This window comes from Bos mutus, chromosome 12, assembly GCF_027580195.1.
Source record: "Bos mutus isolate GX-2022 chromosome 12, NWIPB_WYAK_1.1, whole genome shotgun sequence".
In the NCBI taxonomy this organism is placed as follows: domain Eukaryota; kingdom Metazoa; phylum Chordata; class Mammalia; order Artiodactyla; family Bovidae; genus Bos; species Bos mutus.
This window is the reverse complement of record NC_091628.1, coordinates 78974704-79002043: the sequence shown is the minus strand read 5'-3', so window position 1 is coordinate 79002043 and position 27340 is coordinate 78974704. Positions and strand designations below refer to the sequence as shown.

Genomic DNA, 27340 nt, shown 5'->3' with positions numbered 1-27340 from the left:
TTCTGAAAAAAAAAATAGAGGTGGAATTGCCCATATTTAAATAGAAGCATGGAAGAGAAATAAAAGATGGGAGAAGATGAAGTAAAGCCATAATTCTTAGCATCATCCCCTGTTCACATCCCAGTGGGTAAATTCCAACCCTGGTTAGGAAGAATGTTCTGAAACTTGCAAGTATTCCCTAATTGTAAAGAATGTCCTGTGTACATTGTTCTTAATCATTATCAAGAAACTTTGGGGGGAAAGATAGCTATATGATAAAAGAGCAGACCTTACAGTAGAAATCCAAAACTATAGGGTTTTAATCCTACTGCTCCTATAGTATAGACTATATAACCCAGGAAAAATGACTAATATCCATACATTTCCATTTTTTAACTTAAAATTAGACATAATGTGGTCTACAAGTTTCTATGATTTTAATGTAGATAATGGTAAAGTTTGGTAAGTTAAGATACTGGTTGCTTTATACTTACTTGCAACAATTGGGGTATCTCAGATTTATTATTTCAGCAACACCCTTAAATTACTCAAGGCAACAAATGCTTAAAGACGACCAGACACAAAGAGCCACTTTGCCAGGAGAATACATGTAAGTGCATACAAGTCTCAGCCTTAAGGACTCTGCTTGATGATTGTACCTTCTACATTCAGAGGGTTTTCTCTCTCTATTATCTTTTCTGTCCTTTTTCATTCTGTCCTCACTTTTAGCTTTCTGATGGTAAATGTTTACATTTAAGACTTTCTTTATCATATACAGGCATATTTTGAATTAATAGAACTTACATATTTCTCAAACATAAACCCAGAAGACAAGTATTACAAGACAAGTAGTTCCTTAGCTGCAACTTGAAATCCAGTAGCAGGATATGCATGAACAGGATGTCGCATCCAGTATTGATACAGTAGCTATTAAACCAGTGTGTTTAATCAAGCCACTCGTGGATAAAGCACTCTTTAAATGGAATCACCTTGGATACAAGCTCTAATAACCAGCTCCCTGAAGCACAAAGGAATCCTCTTGACTTGTAATTACTTTCTTCACTAGGAAAATTACTATTTACTGAGATTTTTACCAAAGACTGTTTATCCTGTTCCAAACTCTGTCATGGTTTTTGAGAATCTTGAAGTTTCCCTGGCTGATTGCTAATCAGAAATACATGAGTCTACGCTACTTTCAAAACCAGCACTTTTGATACAAATCCATTAGCTTTAGTCCTATGTTTGACTAATTCAGCTTCTTAAAATTGAGAATTTCACTGACTTAGTGTTTCTCCCTCTCCTCCAAAGAAAGAGGTGTTGCAGTCAATTCCAACTGGCTACAATCCAATGGTCTTGTTTTTTTCTATTCCAACCAATGCTGCCATGTAGATTACTTTTTCCAATTTTCTGTTTGTCTTTCCTCACTCTCTCACAGTTGCTATTTAGGGGCCAGGTATGCTGCTCTTGACAAATGTGTGCAATTTTATATAATGGACTTAAAACTGAAGATTGAAATTCCCTGCTGCTGCTGCTAAGTCGCTTCAGTCGTGTCCGACTCTGTGCGACCCCATAGACGGCAGCCCACCAGGCTCCCCCGTCCCTGGGGTTCTCCAGGCAAGAACACTGGAGTGGGTTGCCATGAAATTCCCTATGGGTTCCATAACAATCAATTTAAGTTGCAGAACATGGTTGTGAGATGGGTGTGAGTGAATGTGTGTGTGTGTGTGTGTGTGTGTGAGAGAGAATTCATTTCAGTTACATGTATCACTTACAGGCTTGTCACTGCTTCGAAATTTCTTCATTGCAACTTTATTCCTTTCAAATGGATTTTGTCTTAGTACCTACTGGGTCTTATTAAAGCTTTGAATAAAAAAAAATTCTATGCAAATATCAATCCCAGAAAAATATAATGAGGTTGGTTATGGAAAAACAAAAAAGATGTTTGAAAAATTGAGTTCTAGAAGTACTGGGAGGCATTAAACTAACTTTTAGTAGAGACTTAAGCAGGTTTCTCTTTTATTTTGTCTCCATATTCACATGTGTAAGCACATCGAATTTAAGTGTATATATATATATATTTGGAATTGAACACACTTAGTACTTTGTTTTTATACCTCATGTGATATCTGTATCACATAGCAAGCTTCACATTAATCTTTTAATTTACACATAAACACACTCATACATGTGACATATTTTCTCTGTCTTTCACAATTGGACACAAAGAGAAAGGGAAGGAGGAGCTGATAAAAGCGCCCTTAGCTACAACTTGTCTCAAACTTGAAGCTAAAAGGTACTCTTCCAAAGACAAATATGGGGAAGAGTCAGGGGAGGGATAGCTTGGGAGTTTGGGATGGACATGCACACACTGCTATATTTAAAATAGATAACCAACAAGGACTTACTGTATAGCACAGGGGACTCTGCTCAATGTTCTGGAATAACCCAAACAGGACAAGAATGTGGAAAATAACAGATACATGTATATGTAAAAAAAGCTTTTAATAAAAAAAAAAAAGGTATCCACAGACTCTGAAGTTCATAGCAGCAGTATTTACAATAGCCAGGCTATGGAAGCAACATAAATATCCATCAACAGAGGAATGGATAAAGAAGTTGTGGTACGTATATGCAATGGAACATTACTCAGCCGTAGAAAAGGACCAAATAATGCTATTTGCAGCTACATGGATGGACTAAGAGATTGTCATACTGAGTAAAGTAAGTCAGACACAGAAAGTCAAATATCAAATGATACAATCTACATGTAGACTCAAAAAAAAGCAGGGTACAAATGAACAGAAATAAATTCATGTGTGTAGAAAGAAATTATGGTTACTAGGTGATAAGAGGGATAAGTTGAGAGATGGGGACTGACATATGCACACTACCATATATAAAATAGGTAACTAATAAGAACCTGCTGTATAGCACAGAGATCACCAATTCAATGGACATGAACATGGGTGAACTCCAGGAGACGGTGAGAGACAGGGAAGCCTGTGTCTCAGGGTCCATGGGGTTGCAAAGAGTCAGACACAACTTTTTGGCTGAACAACAACAGCACAGAGAAGTCTACTCAATAGTCAGTAATGGCCTTTATGGGAAAAGTGAAAGTGAAAGTCACTTAGTCATGTCCCACTCTTTGTGACCCCGTAGACTGTAGCCCACCAGGCTCCTTTGTCCACAGAATTCTCCAGGCAAGAATACTAGAGTGGATTGCCATTTCCTTCTCCACTATATGGGGAAAGAATCTAAAAAAAGAGTATAGACTGATTCCCTTTGCTGTACACCAGAAAGAAACACCACATTGCAAATCAACTATACTCCAATAAAAGGTATTCTCCCAAGTCAACTTGCCGGGCCTGCTCCTTGCATAGAGGTCTCTGTATATCGACAGAGTTTGCTCAGCCAGAAGAGGTATAGTGAAGCCCCAAGGCCCAGGGTCTGAGTCCACACGCTCTCCATCACCAACCACACCATGGAGGGCAGTGTGATGTGTGGAGCTCGGGGCTGTGTATGGCTGGTGGCTGGATGCTTATGGGGCAAAAGAAAAACCCATGCAGATATGAGAAGTTTAAGTGAAAAAAAGTGAAAGTGTTGGTTGCTCACCCATGTCCAACTCTTTCTGACCCCATGGACTATAGCCCACCAGGCTCCTCTGTTCAGGGGATTCTCCAGGCAAGAATACTGAAGTGGGTTGCTATTCCCTTCTCCAGGGGACCCAGGGATCAAACCTGGGTCTCCCACACTGCAGGCAGATTCTTTACCATCTGAGCCATCAATGTTTACCTCTAGACTAAGTTGTTAGTGTAAAGATGTTGCCAAAAAGCACTTACTATTGTCCTCAAAGTCTGTTTCATTTCACCCTACAACCATGAACAATCCAGAAAGTAAAATGGTTACATTCATGGGAGAAAAATTGCATCAGCCCAGCAGCAGTAGCAGGGGAAGAGGAAATGTTTGCTTATTAACCACATATTCTTGACACTTCAACAACTTTTATTACTTTTATAACTTTCCAAACTGCAAAGTTCTGGGGATGAAGTATATAAAAGTCTGACATATGTAAAATACTCCAAACCTTCCAGGAAAACGTTTATATCACCACACTAGCTAGGAGGTGTGTGTGTTAGGTTAGTCGTCTCCAACTCTTTGAGACTTCACGAACTCTAGCTTGCCAGGCTCCTCTGTCTATGGGATTTTCCAGGAAAGCATTCTGAAGTGGGTAGCCATTCCCCTCTCCAGGGGCTCTTCCTGACCCAGGGATTGAACCCAGGTCTCCTGCACTGCAGGCAGGTTCTTTACCATCTGAACTGCCAGGGAATGGCTGCCTCTAAAAGGGAAGTCTAAAGGATTATGGAATGAACCCATCCAGGCTCTGCCTTTCTGTTCAGCTTGGTGCCCAGTGTCCCAAGCATTGGACAGAAACGTGGATATATATATATATATATATATATACACACACACACACACACACACACACACTACTATATATAAAATAGGTAACTAATAAGAACCTGCTGTATAGCACAGAGATCACCAATTCAATGGACATGAACATGGGTGAACTCCAGGAGACGGTGAGAGACAGGGAAGCCTGTGTGCTATAGTCCATGGGGTTGCAAAGACCCCATGTGTCAGGGCTTGGGACACACTTCTGAGGGAGGGGGTTACCCTGTTGCAACACTGTTGGTTGCAGTGTGGCTGGAACCCCCAGGAGAGAACATGGGGAACCAGTAAGAGTGGAGCGAACCTTGTGCTCGACGTTCTAGCTCAGCCTGAGGATGGATCTAGTAAGATACTGGAATATAGTGAAGATTCTACGATTATTTGAGGTCCACTGAGTTCATTTTAAAAATGTACACCCTGTATCAGTCAGATCAGCATGCAAATATTTGGGTTGTCCAAAAAGCTTATTCGGGATTTTTTTTCCCCCATAAGATGTTAATCCTTCTGCCAAGTAGAAGTCCCCGGAAAAAATTACCTCACTTTCTCTCATCAATGAAGATAAAAATAATGCTCCTTATATCCTGAGGTTGGGAGAAATAAGAGATGGGATGTACAACACTCTTACCTCCAGCAGGTTCAGTAAAAAGGTTTGATTAGTTTCCTTATGTTTTCCTTTAATATGTCCAGTAGGAAGCCAAGACAGATCCTTCTACCTTGCATAGATCTGTTCAGTCTCTCCATCCCTCCATTCAAGTCTGAGCCCATCCCCAGAGAGAAGGGAGACAGCAGATGTGTTCAGTGCTCTCTATGGCAAGGTTGGCCTCGGCATGAAATTTTCTTCATGCAAACGGCAGTGATCTGATTTACTGGAATAAGGATGAGGTAATCAGTGAACAATTGAAGGTACAGAAACGATTAAGCTGCTGGTGGCATTTACTTATGCAGAAAGATTGACAGAGTTAAACAATTGTAAGCTGGCCAAATGGTAAGGAGGATAAAAAACCATGAACAAATATTTAAAGGGCATAATGTAGCCCAGGCTAGGCAGGAATTATTTACAGAAATCTAAAGAGCTACCATGAAGCATGTGCTGGAATAAAAAGACATTAAGCAATGAGATTCTACTTTCAAGATCCTTTCAAAAGGGAGAAAATTGTTGGATTCTGAAGAAAACATCTGTCCATCAAACAGTCAAGAGTTTCCTGAGAAAAGATACTATATTCACGTAGCCACTGAACCCAGTGGTTACATAGCCCTTGGAGAAACTAACCAGAAGATATAAGAGAACTCTATAAATTTATTCCTGAATTCTTAATAGATAAAACTTTTACCATTTCCCCTATCTTAGAAGTCCTTTGTCATACTAATAGGATATTTAAAAAATTCAAAAATACAAATGTAAAAAAAGTTACCTTAAGTTTTGCCAATAAAAGATAGTTGGTTTAATAGCAAGAGAGGAATGTATGATCAACAGGAGATTAAATTCTAAGATAAACTATATTGTAGTATATTTACATGCTGATGAGAATCGTACAGTAGGATATAGAAATTACATGATGCAGAAGAGAGAGGAAAATATTGGATTTTTGTCCCTAAGTAGGGGAAAGGTTCTGTTCCTCGATTTGTGGAGGTCTTGACCTTAAATAGGAACACTGAGAGTTCATTCCCAAGTTCAGCAGGAAAAGGGGGAAAGTGGGTAGATCAAAAGATAGATCTGTAAAAGCAGCTGTGGAGTATATGAAAATTTATTTTCAATTATTTCTATTTTCTCAGAAAAATAGAAGTAAGAACACAGTTGATGGAGAGGATACGAGAGGAGGTCTAAGATGTTTGAAGAGAAAGAAGATAAGAAATATAATCTGTTGAAGTGTAAATAGATTTTTTAAAATGTACCAAGAGCTCACTTGATATTACTGACTATGAACTTAAAGCAGAACCAGTGCATGCATATGCGTGTTTCTCTTCAGCCAAAATCAGACGTGTAGGCGCAGGCACAAAGTAGGTGGGCAGTTGGGTTAACCACGTAGTTTTGCCATGTAACAAGCAAGATAACAAGAAAAGAAGAGTCAGATAATATGTCAATAAAAGTATCTAAATAACATAACTAGACTTGCGAAGGCTGTGGTGGTGGTGGTGGTTTAGTCGCTAAGTTGTGTCTGTTTCTTGCGACCTCATAGATCTTAGCCTGCCAGGCTCCTCTGTCCATGGGATTCTCCAGGCAAGAATGCTGGAGTGGGTTTCCATTTCCTTCTCCAGGGAGACTTGCAAGGCAGTACCAGATTTAAATATTCACATGTGTGCAATCGTTATAAAGCCCATAATACAATTTACAAACAATTTTTAGCCTTGACTCCATTACATTTTTCTGGTATTGGTATTAGGAAGAAGATCTAAGAACTCATTAGAAAAGGACAATGAACCAGTGTTACTAACAGTCTGAAATTTTCATGATTAATTTGTGACTCTATAACCTTGGTGGTTTGCTTCAGTTTATCATGGAATATAACTTAACAGACACAAGAAATATTAAAAAATATATTATCTGAGACAATGAAAAGTTAATGAAAGACCTCACATTAAAGTCATTACATGCTAGTGAAAGCCCTCCTAATTAATCCTTTTCAGAATTTCAGGTCAATGTGGCAATTCATTAAGAAGATAACACCAACTTATGTCACTTCCAAAGACTTGCTGGAAAAACCAAAGCTGCATTCCTATATCAAAAATGGCTTGGTAAAATATGGCTTTTTTTTTTTTGTCCCTTTCCCCAAATCCCACAAATAAATCTCTGCTTCCAGGCAAACTTTCCTGCACCCTCAGTTTTAAAAAGTTAATAACACATTAGTACATGCATTTAGGGCTTCCCTCCTGGCTGAGCTGGTCAAGAATCTGCCTGCAAATGTGGGAGACCTGGGTTCGATCCCTGGGTTGGAAAGATCTCATGGAGAAGGGAAAAGCTACCCACTCCAGTATTCTGGCCTGGAGAATTCCATGGACTGTATAGTCCATGGGGTCGCAAAGAGTTGGACACGACTGAGTGACATTCACTTCCCTTCACTTCACATGCATCCACTCAACAGATACATATGATACACATCTACTACGTGCCTTGAAATAATGTCTGCCATTAATGCTAACGCCATAGAGAACTGAAAGAGTGGAAAGTGGTGAGAAGGATGGAGTATTGAAGGACAAATTTGCTTTTGAATTTTGGTTGTGTCACTTGCTACCTGTAAGTCTTTTGGCAAAACACAAATTCTTTGAGCCTTGGTTTCCATTGAGATGGTGATGAATCTCAACTAACTGAAGTAATGAAATCAAATATGTGACAACTGATATTCAGATCAGATCAGATCAGATCAGTCACTCAGTCATGTCCGACTCTTTGCGACCCCATGAATCGCAGCACGCCAGGCCTCCCTGTCCATCACCAATTCCCAGAGTTCACTCAGACTCATGTCCATCGAGTCAGTGATGCCATCCAGCCATCTCATCCTCTGTCGTCCCCTTCTCCTCCTGCCCCCAGTCCCTCCCAGCATCAGAGTCTTTTACAACTGATATTGGGCACTGGTTAATAGAGGGGACCGTGGAGCCACCCTGGAACCTAGGTTTTAATCCAAGCTCCATATCTTAACGTTATGTGAACCCGGACAACTTACTCATCCTTTTCTTTGATTTCAGATACCTTATTTGTAAAATGGGTGGTTGGGTAATAGTTTAGTGTGTCATCAAATAATGGATAACATAGCATGCCTACTACATCTGCTTGTTGCAAGGATAGGGGGTACTCAGGGGCAGTGCCTGACATTGTGAGTGTCATATAGGTGGTTGGTGACACGTTAATAAGTTTCCAGTCAATTACAGCCATTGCCATGTGCTCACTGATCTCAACGGCCACTCTATGCCACTGCTACTCATAAATTCTGAGAAATACAGGATTTTTCATTCATTCATTAAATACTGTGGAGTGTTAGCTATATGTCAGGCACCGGTGGGACACTGCCTTTTGAGTGGTTGCTGCCCGTCATCATAGCATACGGATCCCTATTAAACCTGATGTCAAAGAAGTATAAAAACATAGGGTGAAACCCATATTCCATAAAAAAATATTTTACACAATATAGCTTTATGAAAAGAATCTTTTTTCCTGAACAACAAAGTGGTAACATAAAATGATTTTTATAAAAGGTGTCTAGATGCCTACTACCATGCCTTACAGCTAGCCTTTCAGCCCTAGGAAACAGGGAATGGTACCATATTCATTTAAATAAAATTATTAAATCATAGCTATTTCTTAAGTTGAACGTTGGAATCATTGTAGATAAAACGACTAAATTAGTTTTCTAGTCATGTCAACATAGTGTGGTTGACTTTCAATTGCATCAAACCCCCTAAAATGGTCTCTTATATTTTTGAATCTACCATTATTATGTTTTTAGCCTTTGAGTGCTAAAATGACTATATTTACAATATCATATACAATCTGTACTATCTAAATATCATAGTTCTTTTTGACTAAAATTCCTGACCATTTGGAGAGAAATTAATATAAACTATATCTAGAAAGAAACCTAGATTTCAGAACAAAGTGATAAATCAGATTGAAATATAATTCATTTACAACTCCCTTTCAATGTCTGCCATGATTTAAAAGTAAGGAAATAAAATTTAGAAGATATCCTTTCTACATTGAAGAGAGGGGAGGTTCATGTCTATTTTAAAATGACTTTCTTATAGGAACATTGTATAGACTAAAATCGCTAACAGAAAAAACCAGAATTTAGGAGCTAAATGTAGAACAGCTGCACTAGTGATTCTACTAATCTGAAATATAAACTGAAATCTGTAGCTGATAATGGTAACCTAGTTAGGGGAGTGGAGGAGAATTGGTGCTTCTGAAATCCTGTATTTGAAGATATGTCAAAGGATTTCTTTATCAGTTAATAGTACTATTTTCTCAATATATGTAAACTCAACTCAAGCAATGAATCTAACCTAACCCAAAGGAAACCATCTTACTTACTTAACCTAACGTGCATCTTACCTGGCCTACTCTGCTATCTTATACTTTATATATTACAACACTAATTTTTTGCACCACAGTGGTATTAATCTTTTTTCAGAAGCTTTCAGCAAATGTAGAATGTCTGAAATCATAACAAGTCACAGAAAATATACATAAGGAAGTAAGGTCAATTTAAAAAAATAATCTTTCAAATTGTTTTATGTACCAATTCACTAATATCCCCATAATATCTCTCACGTAGAAACCCTGCATTTGACAGAATAGCCCTCATTAAAGATAGAAAATGTATAATTTTTGTCTAGCCTTAATAAAACTAAGAAGTAATAAAACTCTGCTTATCAAAGTTAGCAACAGGTATTATCAAAAGATAGATAGGAAGACTCCCACAGACATCATTCTAGAAAAGTAAAAAAAAATATACTTTCAAAAGTAAAACAGGATGATCTTTTGGGAGAAAAATACTCCTTCCTTATTTTGACCTAAAGAGCCCAAATAAGTAGGCTGTCTTTTTCTTTTCAATGGTGATGGCTCAGAAGCAGTAAGACGCGATGGTGGACTTCTGCTGAAACAACTCTTTTCTGTTGATTTTTTTCTGAAAGGGTGTGTTTGGCTTTCCTTACACAGTACCGTGTAAGAAGAAAGACCACTTCTCTTTTGTTAGGATAGCTGATGGGTTTCATTATCACAGTGTCACAAAGAAATGTATATATAGGTGTGTATATATATGACAGAATACGTTGAAAACAAATTTTCAGTAGCTCATTTTTCATTCCTTGTTTCTTATGACATCCTGTAATTTATGTTAGGTAAAATCTGTTAGTGAGAAACCCACATAATTACTGATTAAACATATAAATACATTACACATGATATCATTGCTCCTATGAAAACAGCCAAAAAATGAAATATAGAAGATTTCAAAACACAATTGCATTAGCTATACCAAAGATTTTGAAAAGTTATTATCCTACAAAAATGAAAGTTCTTCTTTGGTTTAAAAACTGATAACAAAAATGTAACACTTTTAGAATATAATGTTCATATATATCATCACAGGTAGGTTCTATTTCAGTTTTCCTTTTTTTTTGTTTTTGAGATTCCAGATAATAAAACTAGATGCAAATTGTTGGTTTCCTTGTGCCTTCTTTTTTTAGCTGTCAACAGATATTCTAAGTATCTATTTTCATAAACTAATTAAGCCTTAAAGTGAGGTTGGTTATTTTCTTGCATTCTTGAGAATAACTTGCAAATATGTAATCACACTCCAATCCCTTAAAAAAAAGATAGAATATATGTGTACTCTTGGGGAAAGTAAAAAAAAAAAAAAAAAAGATATAAAATTTTGAAAAGTATATTTACTTCTAAAATAGTCTAGTTAGAGTACCGTGGTCCAAAAACACTTTTTCAGCTTTGGACATATTGACATTCCCTATTTCAATTCAATTTGAGGGCAGTGACAAGTACCCAGGGCATGGCAGACACACTGCCAAGATTTGAAAGTCCAGGAATACAAAAAACAGAGACACTGCTCCCTACTACAAGCTACTGAATATGTGTGCTGGATTAATTATTATTGGGCATAAACAACAATCATGAGGTATAAAATGAGTTCTTTTTACTTCTCAGCAATGAGGGAAGACTTCTTAGGGAAGTCGGCATTTTTTCCAAGCTTTAAGAAATGGGCATCATTTCAACAGGTGAAGGGAGAGATTCTGTGCCGAGTGAAGCACAAACTAAAGTGCAGAGATTTGAAACCATGTGGTTGAACCGTGAATGATGTTTGGAGTCCAAAGAGTTAAGGGTGGAGGGAGATGAGCCTGGAAGATAAGATAGAGCGTGGTGCCCACCATGACCACTAAGCCATCTAGCAAATTTCCATCCTTTACAGGAGCAACTCAACTGGTGAAAAAACCATCTTCTATGGGGTCAGGAGGTGATCAGAGTTGGGGGGTAAGGCTTGACCCAAAAGGGGTAAAATAATAATGTGTCATACTTTTTATATTAAATAAATTACTACTTAAAGGAGGATTAAAAAGAAGAAAAAAATCTACATCTAAGATATGTATACTACTTTTCCCCAAAAGACAAAATATCAAGCTGTTCTTTATTTGTTGGCAAACATGTCAAATGTATTTGCATTTCTGCATCAAAAAGCAAACTGCAGACAAAATAGATGTAATGTGAAATGGCAGTATACCTGAAGTTTCTACACCTTCTCTCCTTCTCCCAACAGGCTAAGATTATCCCCACTTCAGGGGCTTCACACACATTGTTCTTTAGACCTCTGCACCCTTTCTCAGATAGTAGCCTTCAACCTGTAGCTCTCAGTGTCTCCCACCCTGTCTCTTGGCTCTGACTAGGGCCCCCTTCCCCCTACCCTTGCCCCGTGCTTCTCTGCTTCAGCCCTCTTTGTGCATTTCAGGACCTCGAGTTTTGTAATTTCTTATTAACTTGTTCCTTGCTACCTTGCAGTGACTTTTTCTCTCACGTCTATAAGCTCTATGATACAAGAAGAATCGTCTGCTCTTTTCAACACTACACAAGTCCTAGAACAGGACTTGACACATTATAAAGATTCAATGACCATTCACCAAATTAAGAATTTTAAAATAAAATGATAAATTGTCACACATAAAAGTTATATCTTTAAATCAAGAAATCAGAATTTTAAAATTTCCTTGGGTCAGTTCCTATGCAAAGAATGAGTACAGGAGGAAAAGGTAAACATGCTTAAAAATATTTCCTAAAGAAATATTTAATTAAATAAGAATTGTGTATAGTTATATTTAGTAGTATATAACCATGTAATTATATATTAATATACAATTTACACAATATAGTTTCAACATTTATTTTGCTTAAATTAAAAATGATTCCTTTCTAATACTCAAAGGGTTTATCTACATTTTCTTCACTAAAGAATATATGTCTTTATATAGAAAATATATAAGGATAAAAGAAAAGGTCCTGATGAACCTTCCTTCTATTCTATTTCTTTTCCATTCTTCCATCAAAAATAAGGTAGCAAAAGTGCCCTCAAATATATTTTTCTTGCAGATCATTGAGGCTTGCATATCACTGCAAACTCACGAATGTCAAGGGAGCATCCAGGGTTGCAAATGTTGAAATAGACAGCTCAGATGTCTTTTTCACTGGTAAAAAGTTTACCCCCATCCTAACATTCACAAGTGTAAAGCAAACCTTTCTTCATGACTCATATGATTCAGAACATTTATTGTTCATATTTATAAAATAATCCACTGGTTTACATTTAAAGAAAACACACTAAGTTTTCATCATCGTTCATATCAAAATAATCCTATCTAGAAGAACTGTGCTTATTTACTCAAATAGATGGCAGAATTGGAGCTCTAGAGCTGGTTAAAACTGGGTTCTAAAAGATATTCAGATGAAATTAGGGGAGAAGCAAACAGGTTAAATCATGATAACGTGACCTTCCATGGAACAACAAGGTTCAAAACAATCCAGTTGGTCTTATAATACCCAGGTTTGCTGGGCAGTTGTTGCTAAGTCACTTCAGTCGTGTCTGGCTGGACAGGGCTCTAGGCTAAAGTGAAAAATTAAAGTCCATTTTCTTAAACAGCTTCAACACTGGTCTGAAAACATCATTGTCCCCAAACTCCTCATCAGGAAGTCTCTTCTCTTATAGCTCTATAATTTATCTACCTTAGAACTTCCTCTCTGATCCTGCTCAGAAATTTGCCTTCTTGATTCTAAGAGCCGGTAACTTCAATTTCTATCTGTGACAAGGAGTGGCTTAAAAAAAATACAGTTCTAGCTTTTGTTTAAAGAAGCATTGAAACTTTTGGTCATAAATCTGCAAATGTGTGGGATACACACACCCTCACATAGATACACACCTAAAACACATGCTTCTCTTACCCGTCTTTGGAACAACAGGGAACTTAAAATAAATACAGCTGGGCACCGGGAATATAATGTGCTGGGCAAACATATACTCCTATTAACGTAAATATATTCTTCAGTGTTTCCTGCCGAGCCCACTTAGTGATGAAAAGCAAGCCATCCCCATTTCTCCCACGGAAACATCCCACATGCTCGCCAAACAACCTCCCCTAGCAACTGGATGCCCAGCCGACCAGCAGAAGGAACAAAAGCCTCTGGGCTTCAGCTCAGGGGTAAGTCCCTTCTGAGACTCCGGTCATTTTAAAGGCAGCACCAGAAGGTCTTGCTGGGCACTAGTTATTTCCCGAAAAATACGTCCAATGAGGCAACTATTCTCGTCATCTGACTATAGTAACTGCCTCTTTTGCCTCATGTAATTCTTGAGTCCTTGAATCAAGACTACCATGTATGGGGTTGTCTGCCAACCTCCCTACTCCCATGCGTTCTTCCTACTCTGCGCCCCTCTCCTCGTCCCAAGAGGCGATCCCTAGACTTCAAAGTGACCAGTGCTGCCCGCTAAGCAGCTTTCTGGTAAATCTCAACCCAGCTGGCTCCCAAGGCAAACACATCCCCACTCACTTCTCTCGCACCAGCCCCCCGCCGAGCGCCTGGCGGAGATCACCACCCTCCGCCAAGGTCTGAGAGCCCAGCGGGTTTCCAAGAGCCCTGGAAACCCAGAGAGGCCAGACCCAGAAATTCCCGGCATCTCCAAGCGGACTGGAAGCAGCCGGCGCGACCCCGAGGTGTTAAGGGAGGTCCCCCCTCCATCCCCCGTCCACCGCCCCAACATTCCGGAGTCAGACTCTACGCCCCGGGCGGGGAAGAAGCCCAGAGAGAGTAGAGATTCTCCCTGGGGGGGTCAGCCCACATCCGCCTGGAGAGCTAGAGGCAGCGGTGGGAACGGGCCACCCTGCGGGCTTCTGGCCGGTGGAGTTTTCAGGGGCTACAGGTTGCCAGAGAGCCGGTTCCCAGCTCCTGGGGGCGGAAGGCGCTCGGAGCGCTCGGAAGGGAGACTTGTCTGGGAGGGGAGCGAAGTGGGGGTGCGGGGGTGAGATGAGAGATCGAGGGCGGGAGGGGGGCCCGAAAAGGCCCCACACAGGCGGGGAGATGGGAGAGGGCCGAGAACGCGCCTCCCGACCGGGACCCCCCGCACAGACCTTGGCGCCGCAACCTGCGCTTCTTGAGGCCGAAGATGCGAACTTTGGAGAAGATGTCCACCAGGTTACCGTTGCAGAGCCCGCGGTTCTTGCTGGGGCTGCTCCGCCTCCTGCTGGCGGACGGCCGGTCCCAGTGTTGCTCCCGCGCCTGCCGCTTCTGGCGGATCAAGCCGCTGGCGATAGCCGCGGCCATGGTGGCCCCGGCCCGGGTCCGGAGGAGGGAGGCACGGAGGGAAGGGAGCCGAGGGACCCCGGAGAGGGACGGGGAGACGCAGGCGGCGGCTTGCCCTCGGGGAGGCTGAGAGGAGGGCTGGGGAGAGGGCGCAGGGGCGCTCAGTCCCCACTAGGACCCATCGCCCTCTCCGCGGAGCGCGGGGCCCGGCGCGCAAATGCGCCTGGGGCGCGGCGGGAGCCCGAGGTGGCGGCCGCGTCGGAGCCGGGAGTGGGGCCCGGGCTGCGGGCGCCGCCGGTCACCCCGCGTGCCGCCCGAGCCCTCTCTCCGACGGGCAGGCGCCGCCACTCGCGCGGCCTCGCTGTCCGGCCCGCCTCCCGGACGCGAGAGCGAGCTGGCCGCCTTCTTCCAGGGCAAGGAGTGGAGGAGCGGCGCCCGCAGGGTCTCCGCGTCGGTGCGTCCAGGGCGCGCCGGGCAGGACTCAGCGCCTGACTCGAGCTGCCCCCCGGCCGGTGCCGCCGCCGCTGCCCGCTCGCGGATTCTGCCGGTGATTGTCAAGTGCTTTGGAAATCAGCATCTGGAGAGAGCAATCTTCTCCCAGGAGATCTCTAATCAGAGCGCTTCGTTCCCACCCCACTCCACTCCCCTCCCGTCCCCCCCTCCCCTCCTAGGTCAGTCTTCAGGAAAAAAAAAAAAAAAGGAAAAATGGGGGAGATACAAGGATGACTTTAAAAATATTAATAATCATATAAAAGAAAGCCCAAAATGGGTGGCAGGGGGGTGGGGTTCTAAGAGGCTGAACCAAAGCAGGTGGAATTGAAGGAATGATCAGCGCGCTTTTTCTTGGATGAAAACTCGCAGGTGTCTGAGGCTCCCCGGGCTTAGCGAGGGTTTCTGGATCTTAACGTGCCTCCTGGTCCACGGAAACTCGCGGGCGCGGCTGGAACGCGAGGTGGTTTCCGCCCTCCTGGCTAATCCCTCCAGCTCCGGAGCCTCTCCACCCCGGGAAGGAGGAGAGGGGAGGAGGGAGCTTGGGAGGGAAGCGAGTGGGTCCTGAGAAGGGAGGCGTCTCCACTCCCTACCTAATCCACCCAGACTAGCCGGACTATTCCTTCGTCTAGCTGCCCAGAGAAGTAGGCTTGCCATCCTGAAACCGTAGCAGAGCAAGAAGGAGGGAGGAGGGGAGGGGAGAAGACCCCACCTCACCCCCCACCCCGCCCCGCCTTCCCAAATTTACTCTGTAGCACTCGGAGGAAGAGATGGCTGCAGCTGTAGCTGCTACAGAACAGCAGCGGGGACGGAACATTGAAGAAGTCACTACAGAATATTAAGGGCGGGGAGAGTGACACAGTATTCCAGTAACAAGAGAAAGCAGCCAGACTGAGGGACACTCCAATTAGAGCTGGTGTCCCTGGGTAGAGAGCCAGGGAGCAAAGCGGATGAACTGTGTCTGACATTCAAACACAACAGCTGCTGCCTAGTCTCCCTGATTTCCTGTCTGTGTCCCAACAGCAGTTCCGTGTTGGGTGAGCGAAAATATGAAGGCCCAGGAGGAGGGGAGCAAGTGGAGGGCGCCCTGGAAAAGGAGGTTGGGAGAGAAACAATTCACGCCTGGGTGAACGCAGATCCATGGTTTCTAGGATACACTCGGAGCGTCAGAACTAGGAGTAGCTTGTGCTCCTGTGGTTTCTCACCTTTCCCTCTTTCCTTTATACTGCTTGTCATTCCAGGAAGGCAAAGAAAAGAAATGGGCGAACTAGACATCTCACAATCGGGTGTGAAGAATGGAGGAAAGAAAACTCATTTGGTAATTGCTGCTTGTAACAATCGCTTCTCTGGTAACTGCTTTAGAGCTGGGAAGAGGACAGCAAGCAGCCTGGGAGCAGTTCTGAACCAACACACACTTTGTCTTTGTCTCAGGAATAGGCGGCAAAGTACCACGCAGACCTGCAACCAGGCAAGTGGGAGAAGTTCAGACAAGGGCTGATGACAAGGATGCTAGACACCTTTTGTTCTATGGAAGAACTTACCCACAGTCTCACCACGGAAGCAATTACTGCTCAGCTGTTCTTCGTTGTATTTACAACATATTTACTAACAAGTCTCTTCGGAGGAAGAGAATTTAATCTAAAAGGAGTATGTAGATTTCAGTCCAATGCAGATCAAATTGGTTTTAGGATAATGTACATAATGTTTAACATTAAAGAACATATTCTGCAAGCTGACTTTCCCTACCTTATTGTGTTTTATGCACCTACGAAATCTGTCTATCTAATAGCCATGATTATTAAAAGGAATATGCATGAAGAATTCTTCCAGAGATTTGCAATCCTTAACCAGTTATGAGATAGGAAAAGTAAAGGAAGAGGGTGTGTTGACTATTTTACTCTATGCCTACCTTTTCCTCCCTGTGTACATGTCTTTGTTCTCATCTTTTTACACTATGTGTTTAGTGTTGCTATGTTCCTGCTGAAAAAGGAAAGGTCATCGGCAGAGATGGATACACCTAATAAAAGGCTATTAAAAACGCACTGAAATAAGTCGTGTTGAACAGAAGATGTAGCTTCTCCTGCCTTCCATTATTGAAGAGTGGCTATTTGGACATTTCAGACATTACAGATTGCAATTTCCTAGTGACTTTACAATTAAAGCAAACATATTTACTTATAGTAATGAGTTTTTCAAAAAAGCAAAATGTTAAGTATAGTAACCTTTTAAATATAGTACAATTGCCCCAAACAACATAACCCAGTTTGCTTTGAAAGTTTTTTTTAATCCTTGTAATAAATGTGTCTAGTATAATAACTTGAACAGATTAAAGCTTCTTATTATTAGAGCTGTGTTAATTATTTTCTTTCCAGGCATTTTCTTATAATTCAGTCTTCTCTACAAGTCTCTGGATTGTATAATCCATAGGAAGGTTGGTGTTTTGGTTTCTTTAGACCCCCTCCCTTCAACGTCAGCCACCTCCAGACAAGGGTGCGATTCAGCACCGCGGACAGAGATTCTGCCCAGCCTTAGCGCTGAGCGAGGAAGCAAGTTCCCTGAGCGTGGGAGCGCCTCTGATGCTCTACCTTAAAAGCAGCTTTCCACTCCCCACGCCATCCAAGGCGGGAAGGAAATTAATCCTCACTGCTTCCACTGGCATTAATAACCCACCTTGGAGCTCAAAGCCTTTCAGCTTTTTGATAACCGAGAAATACTATTTTATTCCTGATGCATTCCGACCCCTGGCGCAGTGGACTCCTCAGTCTCAGCGCATCTACGCAGGACTGTGAATTTCACAAGCCTTAAACGGGGTCATTTCTATCTTGTGTGGTTTCCTGTCTTAGCGGAGCATGGGTTGAGGGCAGCATTGGGAGAATCCCGGTCTTTTCGCTTAATCCATGCGTTTTCCTTTTCACCTCCCCAAAACACTGTTTAGTTGTTTACAGATGGAGGTAATGAAAAAAAAACGCAAGAGAGCCATCTGCTGTCTTAAACTGTGATAAAAGCATGTGCAAAAAAAAAAAAAAAAAACAGACCGGGTGAAAACCGTTCAGGACAGGTGAACACAAATCCATACCTTGCTGTGATTCAGAAAATAATTTCACACTCATGAGGACCTCCTTGGTGTCACTAACTTCACATTTGACTTTACAAAAGCAAACAATGAAGTACTGCCGAGACAGCAATGCCTCCTGACCAACCTGTCAGGAGTCTGAACTCTCATTTCAGACAGCCGCGGGCGTTCATTTCTTGCCTCTGCTCCATCCTGCCCGTATAAAGATCTCCAGTGAGTTGCTTTAGTCTCCTTCAGCCTCAGTTTCCTTATCTCTAAACCTGAGATGATAATGAAATCTCCTTTTCAGTTCTTGTGAGATTAAAATTAATAAACAATTGTAAAGATCCTTGTCCAGTGTCTGGTAACATCCTCAGTGCTTAAAAATGATAGCTATTATTTTCATTGTCTTTCAGATCACTTACTTCTATCTTGGAAATTATGTTTCAATTTCCATGGCTTTTTGGTATCAAAATATGTGTAACCTCGTGTATATTTCTCCACCTTCTAAATAGGTACACAAAAATGTTTTAAGTACTCAGAAATGTAAAAATTATTCTAAGTTTTGGAAAAAGAAGTTCAAGGTCAAACCTTAGTTCACAATTGACCAAATTTGTGAACTTAGCTCTGTAAGCCTCTTTCCCCACTCATTGAATAGTGATAATAAAAACATTTCCCTGCCTCACAGATTTTCTGTGCCTGTAAGAAAACAATTCTAACACTGCAAAGTATCACACAAGCATTAGTTCATTGGAAGCTGATTACCAACTACTTCCCTGTGCTCGCAACTCTCCAGAAGATGCCAGGTTCCCTTTGGCCCTTCTAGTTTGCATATGTTGTTCCTTCTGCCTGGAACATTTTTATTGCCTCTTGCCCACACTCCCCTTGGCAATATAAAACAGTAGCTAAAATTACAATTGGAGTAAAGCAAACAAAGACTCTACTCTGCACCCTTGAGCAATTCATCTAAACCTAAGTTTCAATCTCCTTTGCTGTAAAATAGTCATAATAGTGCAATAAGGTCACTATGAGGATTAAAGGAGAACATGTGTATAAAATACAGCAGTGCACACTCAATGTGCAACTCCACATAGTGCAAACTCAATGTGCTCAGTCGTTCAATCATGTCTGACTCTTTGTGACCCCATGGACAGCAGCCCACCAGGCTCCTCTGTCCATGGGATTCTCCAGGAAAGAACACTGGAGATCTTCCCAAATTAAATGCATGATAGCTCTTGGTAATTCCTTAAATCCTCATTACTCAGGTCTTCATTTCCTCAATGACCAAGTCCTACCTTGAAATTTCTATGAAGGTGTCTGGTAGGCATCTCAGACTTAACTTGGCCAAGATTACACTCTCACTTTCCTTTCTCTAACGTGCTTTACAATGTCCCCCATCTCTGCAATGACATCTGCCTTCTGCTTGTTCTTCTGGCCCAAAGCTTGGGCATTGTACTAAGCTCATTTCTTTCTTCAGTACCTTTATGCAATTCCTCAGCAAAATGCATTCACCCTGTCATCAAAATAGATCTACAATACAATCACTTCCCACTGTCTATGTTGCTACCTGTTACCATCATCTATTGAACTGTTACAGTAGCAACCTGATTGGTCCCTTGGGATTCACCCTTGATCTTTAACATGCCCTCAACACTGTGGCCAAAGTGTTAAAGGTATAAATCCTATTATTTTATGCCTCAGTTCACAATCCTACACCTACACTTTGTGAAACCAAAGTCGTCACAGTGTCTACAATGCTCCAGATGATTTGTATCCCTCATCTACCTTTGTTTGCTATCTGCTGTCATCTCTGCTTCTCTCTTCATTCACCAGTGGCTGTTCCTCAACCCACCTGGCATGCTGCTATGGAAGGGTTTCCATGCTGGCTCTTCCATGTGATTCGCTCACCCCCTTCAAAATTTTGCTTACTGATTATCATCCCAGTTGAGATCTTCTCTTGGGGCTAAAATACCAACTGCCACCCAGTCAATCCTTTCTTCCTTCTACAGAGCACTTACAACTTTAAAAAATTCTATGCATTGTTATATATGTATTTTAATATGTATCTTATTTATTTGGACTATCTTGCTGTCTTCAAACACAAATATAAGAGGGGATGTATTTTGTGCCTCATTTGTCAACTGTCACATGTCCACTGCTTAAAATGGCACAAGGCAAAGTGGGTGCTTAAAGAATTAAGAAGTTGGATACATAGACAGCCAAACAGTTAATACCAAATAAGAGGAACGGAAAATCTCACTTAGCCCAGTCTGTCAAGGATAAATTACCCCAGGATGCTTGATCTGTTTAAGCACCAAGAAATCTAAAATTCCATTTGGAATATACACAACCTCAATCTCATAAATAGGATACACAGAGACGTCTTTATACTTTGCTATATCACTTAGGCTTAACTTAACATGACACGCAGTTTGAGTTGTAAATTCCAGCAGTGATTCCCAGGGCTTACTGAAGGGAATGAGACAGATTCCGCTCGGATTGGAGAGGACAATGCTACTGATCTCCGTGGCTCATCCTCGCCCCCAACACCCTGTCTTCTCCTTTGCTTTCAGGTTGTAGATTAGCTGCTCTGTCCTCTGACTCTTTGCAACCCAGCTCCGGGAACTGCAGCTCGCCAGGCTCCTCAATCCATGGGATGTCCCAGGCAAGAACACTGGAGTGGGTTGTCATTTCCTTCTCCAGGGGATCTTCCAGACCCAGGGATGGAACCCGACCCTCCTGCTTGGTAGGTGGGCTCTTTACTACCGAGCCACCTGGGAAGTCCTGCGTTCCATTTGCCAATTGACAATATGCCCCATTTTCAAACTTGTTACATCAAATCAATCATTGGAAGCTAGATGAAATATAAGTTAGAATCATCTATAAATATAAAACTAAATAAAGTCTAAGGGAGGAGAGTACATAAAAAAAGAACAGCTTTATTGACACTGATTTCATTATTAAAAAAGCCTTTCCCCCCCTTGCCTTCAGAGTTTTTGTTATATTCTAGGTTATTTTGTTGATTAGGTTGTTTAAATATATGTTTTTGTACGGTTTACTAAAAACAAGTATATTATCTCAACTTCAAATAAACAAAAAAGTCTAAAAATATATTTTGTGATACTGATGTCACTATTGAATGCAAATCCTTCTTATTTTCACTAACTGATAATCTGCCTATGTTTTATTCATATATGCCACAGCCACAGACATCATTTCTATGTGACCAAATTCATCAGATCTAAGAAATTATTGACTTTAAGAAGCATTGTTTAAGTACAAAGAAAAAAATATGTTTTATTAAAACATATCATGTCATAAATCACAAGGTGTATATCAATTTCAGAGATGTTTATACAAAAATTATTTGCATGGTAGAATCAACGGAATAGGATATAATGGCACTATGCAAGGCTATGAATGGGAGTTCTACCTTTATTAACTGTGTCATGCTCTGTATTTTGCTTAGAAACCTCTTACATCTTTTGATTAAAAAAGATTTTAAGTGCTTCAGGGAACCTGTGTTCAGAAATATCTTTAGTTTCATTATTGTCATTGTTATCTTAATTCCTTTGTCTCCCAGTGGGTCTGAATTGGAAGGCTAGTTAGGGTGGAAACAAATATTCCTCAAATATTCACTGCTTACTTATTTGATCATCTCCACCCAATAATTGACTCACTCCATTTTGTCACATGGTTTGCTTTGAATGTCAATCACTTGTGAACCATTTAAAGTTAAGGATAAAATATGAGGGCCCAAGATTGTTTCACAAATAAATTATCATAAATTAATTTCGGGTGAGCTTGGGTAGGTCATAAAGGATATATCGGCATTTATGTTTTTATTCTTTATTCTGGATTAAATAGGTTCTGTTTGAAAATGTGTGAGATAATTCTGAGAATTTAGTCAACACTAATGACCCTTTTTGATTTTTACTCATTTGGAAGAACATCAAAAAGTAATGTTAAGATGTACTTGGGACACAATTTCAGGTAGTTAATTAAGAACGGTGTGTATCCATTCATTACAGTTCAAGTTCTAAGTCTTATTTTTTCTGTGATAGTATTATTGATCTTTATTTTAGATTTAAAAAAATCTAAATGAATGTTAAAGTGTTTTAAATTAGATTTTCAAGGAGTAATTGATTACATTAATGTTATAATAGCCTCCTTGATTATTTTTTCTGGATATATTTATTTCTAGTAGGGAACAGATTTCCATCTATTAAAAAACCTGGAAGGCATTTTATTGTTGCTTAATATTTTGACTCAATAAAGAAAAAGTGGAAACTATTGGTACTGAAAACTTGTGAACATTCTTCACTATAGAAGCAATACCAGATTGATATGAGCAGATGGCTTAGCTTTATAAATCTAATGTATTTTTTAAATCTGACTAATACACTGTAAAAATAGTCTCAGTGCTTTCCAGTCTCCTATATTAAAATGAACCTGAAACATACATAGCATTCATTTCAGAACTGAAAGTATTGACTTATGCTTCCTCACTCTAATAACATCAATTTAACCATTAACCAGTGAACTGGGTTTTTGAAAAGACTATTAAATATTTCAACAGAAAAAAATATTATTCAGTTTTCAGCAAAATGAGAAATGAACTTGAATTTATATTCTCAGCACAAAGAGTCTGTGTGCACATATGGTATAACCTTATCAGAGTATCACATTGTAACCAATTTCTATTCAGCGATTACTACAATGGTCTCTTCCATTGCTGTGAAAGGTTCTAGGTTAATTATGTTCTTTGTATGTAGTAATAAATGTGAGTGAAAGTCATTCAGTCGTGTCTGACTTTTTGTGATCCCATGGACTATACAGTCCATGGAATTCTCCAGGCCAGAATAGTGGAGAGGGTAGCTGTTCTCTTTTCCAGGGGATATTCCCGACTCAGTGATTGAACCCAGGTCTCCTGCGTTGCAGGCGGATTCTTTACCAGCTGAGCCACCAGGGAAACCCAGTCATATATGAGCACAGATGCACATGTTTGTATTTGTGTTTAGTAATATACGGGCTAAACACAAACATGAACATGCGCACCTGTACACATGTGCACACGCATGCCCACGCATGCATGTGCCAAAGCACATGACTGAACTCCTGGTGCTGGTAAAGGTCATCAGAAAGCACCAGTGATTTCTGAACACAAGTGATTGCAAACTCCCCATTTAAGAATCTCAAAACACTATTTTCATCACTACCCCAAGAGTGTAGACCATAGCTATGTAATTTCAGTTTTGAAATTTTTTTTCAATAACAGTGAAATAGAAATTAGGAATAAATTAGAGTGTAGGTTTAGGTCATAATTCTTTGAACACAAATTGAGAGTATGTCTCTCTCAATACACCCAAGTAATATTTGTGTAATAGTCTGTGAAGAACTTTTACATGTACTGAAGTGGGTGTCGTGATCTCTGTTTAGGGGAAATGTTAAGCCTCACAGATGATAAATGACTGTTATGTTTACAGTGCTAGAAAGAAAGAAACAGATCTTAAGTATATCCTTTTCCTACCAAGCTACCTCCATCCATCTACTTAAAATGTGACCGCTGTCACAGCACCAAGTCTAGGATGGGAAAACTTAAATGGGATTTGAGGACTTTCAGCAGTTTTGTGGATGGATTTGGATTATCTGTGATTCCCCATGAATTTTGTACTAAAGGGAAAAGAATGTGGGCATGTGCATTTTGGGGGTGGCTTCCCAGGTGACTCAGGGGGTAAAGAATCCATCTGCAATGTGGGAGACCTGGATTTGATCCCTGGGTGGGGAAGATCCCCTGGAGGAGGGCATGGCAACCCACTCCAGTTTTTTTGTCCAGAGAATTCCATGGACAGAGGAGCCTGGTGCACTCCATGGGGTCCATGGGGTCGCAAAGAGTCAGATATGACTGACTAAGCATACACATGTGCATTTTTAAGGAACCTGGGTTCACAGATGAACAGAATTCATCCAATTCTCAAAGTGACTTGTATCCAAAGCAGGAATAAAAAATCACAACTGTAGAGGGAGACAGAGAAGGAATGAGCACACAGCATCCAATACTACATTGCTGACTATGAAAGTAATACGTACTCATTAAAAAATTGGAATATAAAAATAAATGATAAATAAAATCACCTCTAATCTTGACATGAAAACTTGGGTGTATTTCTTCTGGTTAAAAAAAAAAATCACTTTACAGCAAAATTTGCTCTCATTTTTTGGCCACAGTTTAGTGACTGAGAAGATGCAACTGATGCAAAAGCCAGTGTATCAAACTTCACACACTTTCACTACATGACCTGGAAGTCCATCAGAAACTAGTATATTCTACATGTCTCTAGAAACTCTTTAAACTCAAGAGATCAGTTCAGTTCAGTCACTCAGCCGTCCCCTAGTGATGACCTCGGGCTCCCCCAGATAACCCGGGATCATCTCCCATTTCAACAACTTTAACTTAATCATATCTGCTAAGTCTCTTTTACCATGTAAACATATTCATAGTTAGAGGATTAGCGATAAGGACTCAGACATCTTTGAGGAGTGTATTATTCAGCCTACCATGCCTTGTTGTTGTCGTTTAGTTGCTAAGTGGTGTTTGACTCTGCGACTCCGTCGACAGCAGGCAGCTCTGTCCTTCACTATCGGCTGGAGTTTGCTCAAACTCATGTCCATTGAGTCGCTGATGCTATCTAACCATCTCATCCTCTGCTGCCCCCTTGTCCTTTTGCCTTCAACTTTTCCCGGCATCTGGGTCTTTTCCAACAAGTTGGCTCTTCACATCATGTCGCCATGCCTACACGCCATCTAAAGCACGTGAAAACACATCCCTGCCTACCGTTTGACAATCACACCCCAACCTCACAGCTATGGACAAGATAGCTGCTCCAGAATGCCAGTTTTTAAATGAGAGTGCTGTTTCGTACAAATGAAATTTTTTAAAAAACACCAGCGGTTTACTTGATTGAATATGACTAGCGCTGGCTTCTGCAGTCCTGTTGCTTTAGTCCCTGTTCAGAAAGATGTCTTGTTATTTGCTGGGCTTCTCTGATACCACCTACTTACCTGAATGTCTTATGACTTTAATTACTGCATCTCTCAGGAAAAAAAAAACATAGCAATTCTCAGACGTTGCAGACATAGAGCCATTTTGTTCCCCTGTGGGTTGTGAGGATGCATTTTCCGAGTCCCATATAAATCCACGAAGAATTAAATTTCTTGAGTTTACAACATGCCTTTCATTGAGATTTAGGACCATAGAAAGGAGCTGAATAAAACTAAAGCTAGACGTGTGATGCAGTGCAAGATGAGATTTAGGGCCTGAGGCTATCATCAAATGAAGGAAATAGATTCAGAAAATCTTTTTTTTTCCTTTTCTCCATTCCATTTTCATTTTTATTTAGCTGTAGGGGTAGTAGATAATTGCTATTTCCTTTTAGAAATGTAGACTAGCTCCTTAGGTAAGAATTTGTGTTCCCTGGGGATTTGACACTGACCGCAAATGAAGGGTATCATTCAAGTCAAAGATTTTTAAAGGAACTTGGAAATTTTTCAGTGAGTTTGATGTGCACAAAGGAAGGAATTTCAGAGAAAAAGAGTAACTTCAGGCAGAACATCATGGAGAGTTTTAAATTGACAAATTCTGTTCTCCTATTCTCTAAATGCCTCTTAGCTCAATCTTGTGCCCTTTCCCCCCTTTTCATGTTGTCACTCACTTTATTTTCCTCTGAGTCCCTACAGAGACGTGAAGCTAGTTTCCAGAGATGAGAGTACCCAATGCTTGCAAGAAATCTTTAGCTGTCAGTCTGGAATAAGGGTCATTCTACTTTGCAGACAAATATATATAATTTTGAAACACTGACGCATATCAACACATGGATCTCTTCCCAACCAACAGAGATAAAGGGTCCAGGCAGAACTATTCCTTCCCCAGATGCTTAGCTGGTGCAGCCACCTGGGCTAAAGAGGAGAGAACTCTGGCCACGCTCACCGACCTCTGTGCATCTCCCCCTGGGCTACGTCGCTCAGTTTTGTCCTACTCTTTGTGACGCTATGGACTGTAGCCCACCAGGCTCCTCTGTCCATGGGATTCTCCAGGCAAGAATAATGGAGTGGGTTGCCATGCCCTCCTCCAGGGGATCTTCCCAACTCAGGGATCAAACCCATGTCTCTTACGTCTCCTGCATTGGCAGGTGGGTTCTTTACCACTAGTGCCGCCTGTTCAGTACAGTTCAGTCACTCAGTCATGTCCCACTCTTTGCAACCCCATGGACTGCAGCACACCAGGCCTCCCTGTCCATCACCAACTCCCAGAGCTTACTCAAACTCATGTACACTGAGTCAGTGATTCCATACAACTATCTCATCTTCTGTCGTCCCCTTCTCCTCCCACCTTCAATCTTTCCCAGCATCAGGGTCTTTTCTAATGAGTCAGTTCTTTGCATCAGGTGGCCAAAGTATTGGAGTTTCAGCTTCAGCATCAGTCCTTCCAATGAATATTCACGACTGATCTCCTTTAGGATGGACTGGTTGGATCTCCTTGCAGTCCAAGGGACTCTCAAGAGTCTTCTCCAACACCACACTTCAAAAGCATCAATTCTTAGGCACTCAGCTTTCTTTATACCAACTCCCACATCTGTACATGACTACTGGAAAAACCATAGCCTTGACTAGTCGAACCTTTGTTGGCAAAGTAATGTCTCTGCTTTTTAATATGCTGTCTAGGTTGCTCATAACTTTTCTTCCAAGGAGCAAGTGCCTTTTAACTTCATGGCTGAAGTCACCATCTACAGTGATTTTGGAGCCTCAAAAGATAGTCTGTCACTGTTTCCATTGTTTCCCCATCTATTTGCCATGAAGTGATGGGACCAGATGCCATGATCTTAGTTTTCTGAATGTTGAGCGCCACCTGGGAAGCCCATAAAATGGGCTTAGTGGGCCTCTCCAGAGATTTAGTTCTAACAGGACACGTCTCAGATGTGTTCATCTCAGGGATTTTTGAGTATAAACTGGCGACAACAATTTGACGTGACTTTACACTATGAGGTTCCGGTTTTAGCCCCTGAGGCCCTGCTACAGGAGTGAGAGCA

General features: G+C 41.0%; 1 protein-coding gene across 3 annotated transcripts in view; it reads right to left on the bottom strand.

Annotated features, from left to right (window-relative positions):
• FGF14 (fibroblast growth factor 14) overlaps positions 1-27340 on the bottom strand; it is a 634345-nt gene that overhangs the window by 146741 nt on the left and 460264 nt on the right. Inside the window, exon 1 of one of the 3 annotated variants that reach the window (XM_070380771.1) lies at positions 14542-14917. The exons of the other annotated variants lie outside the window; for them this stretch is intronic. Coding sequence (XP_070236872.1) covers positions 14542-14734 — 193 coding nt within the window. The 5' untranslated portion in view covers positions 14735-14917. Of the gene's footprint in view, positions 1-14541; positions 14918-27340 lie in introns of those variants that run through there. 3 annotated transcript variants of the gene reach the window in all.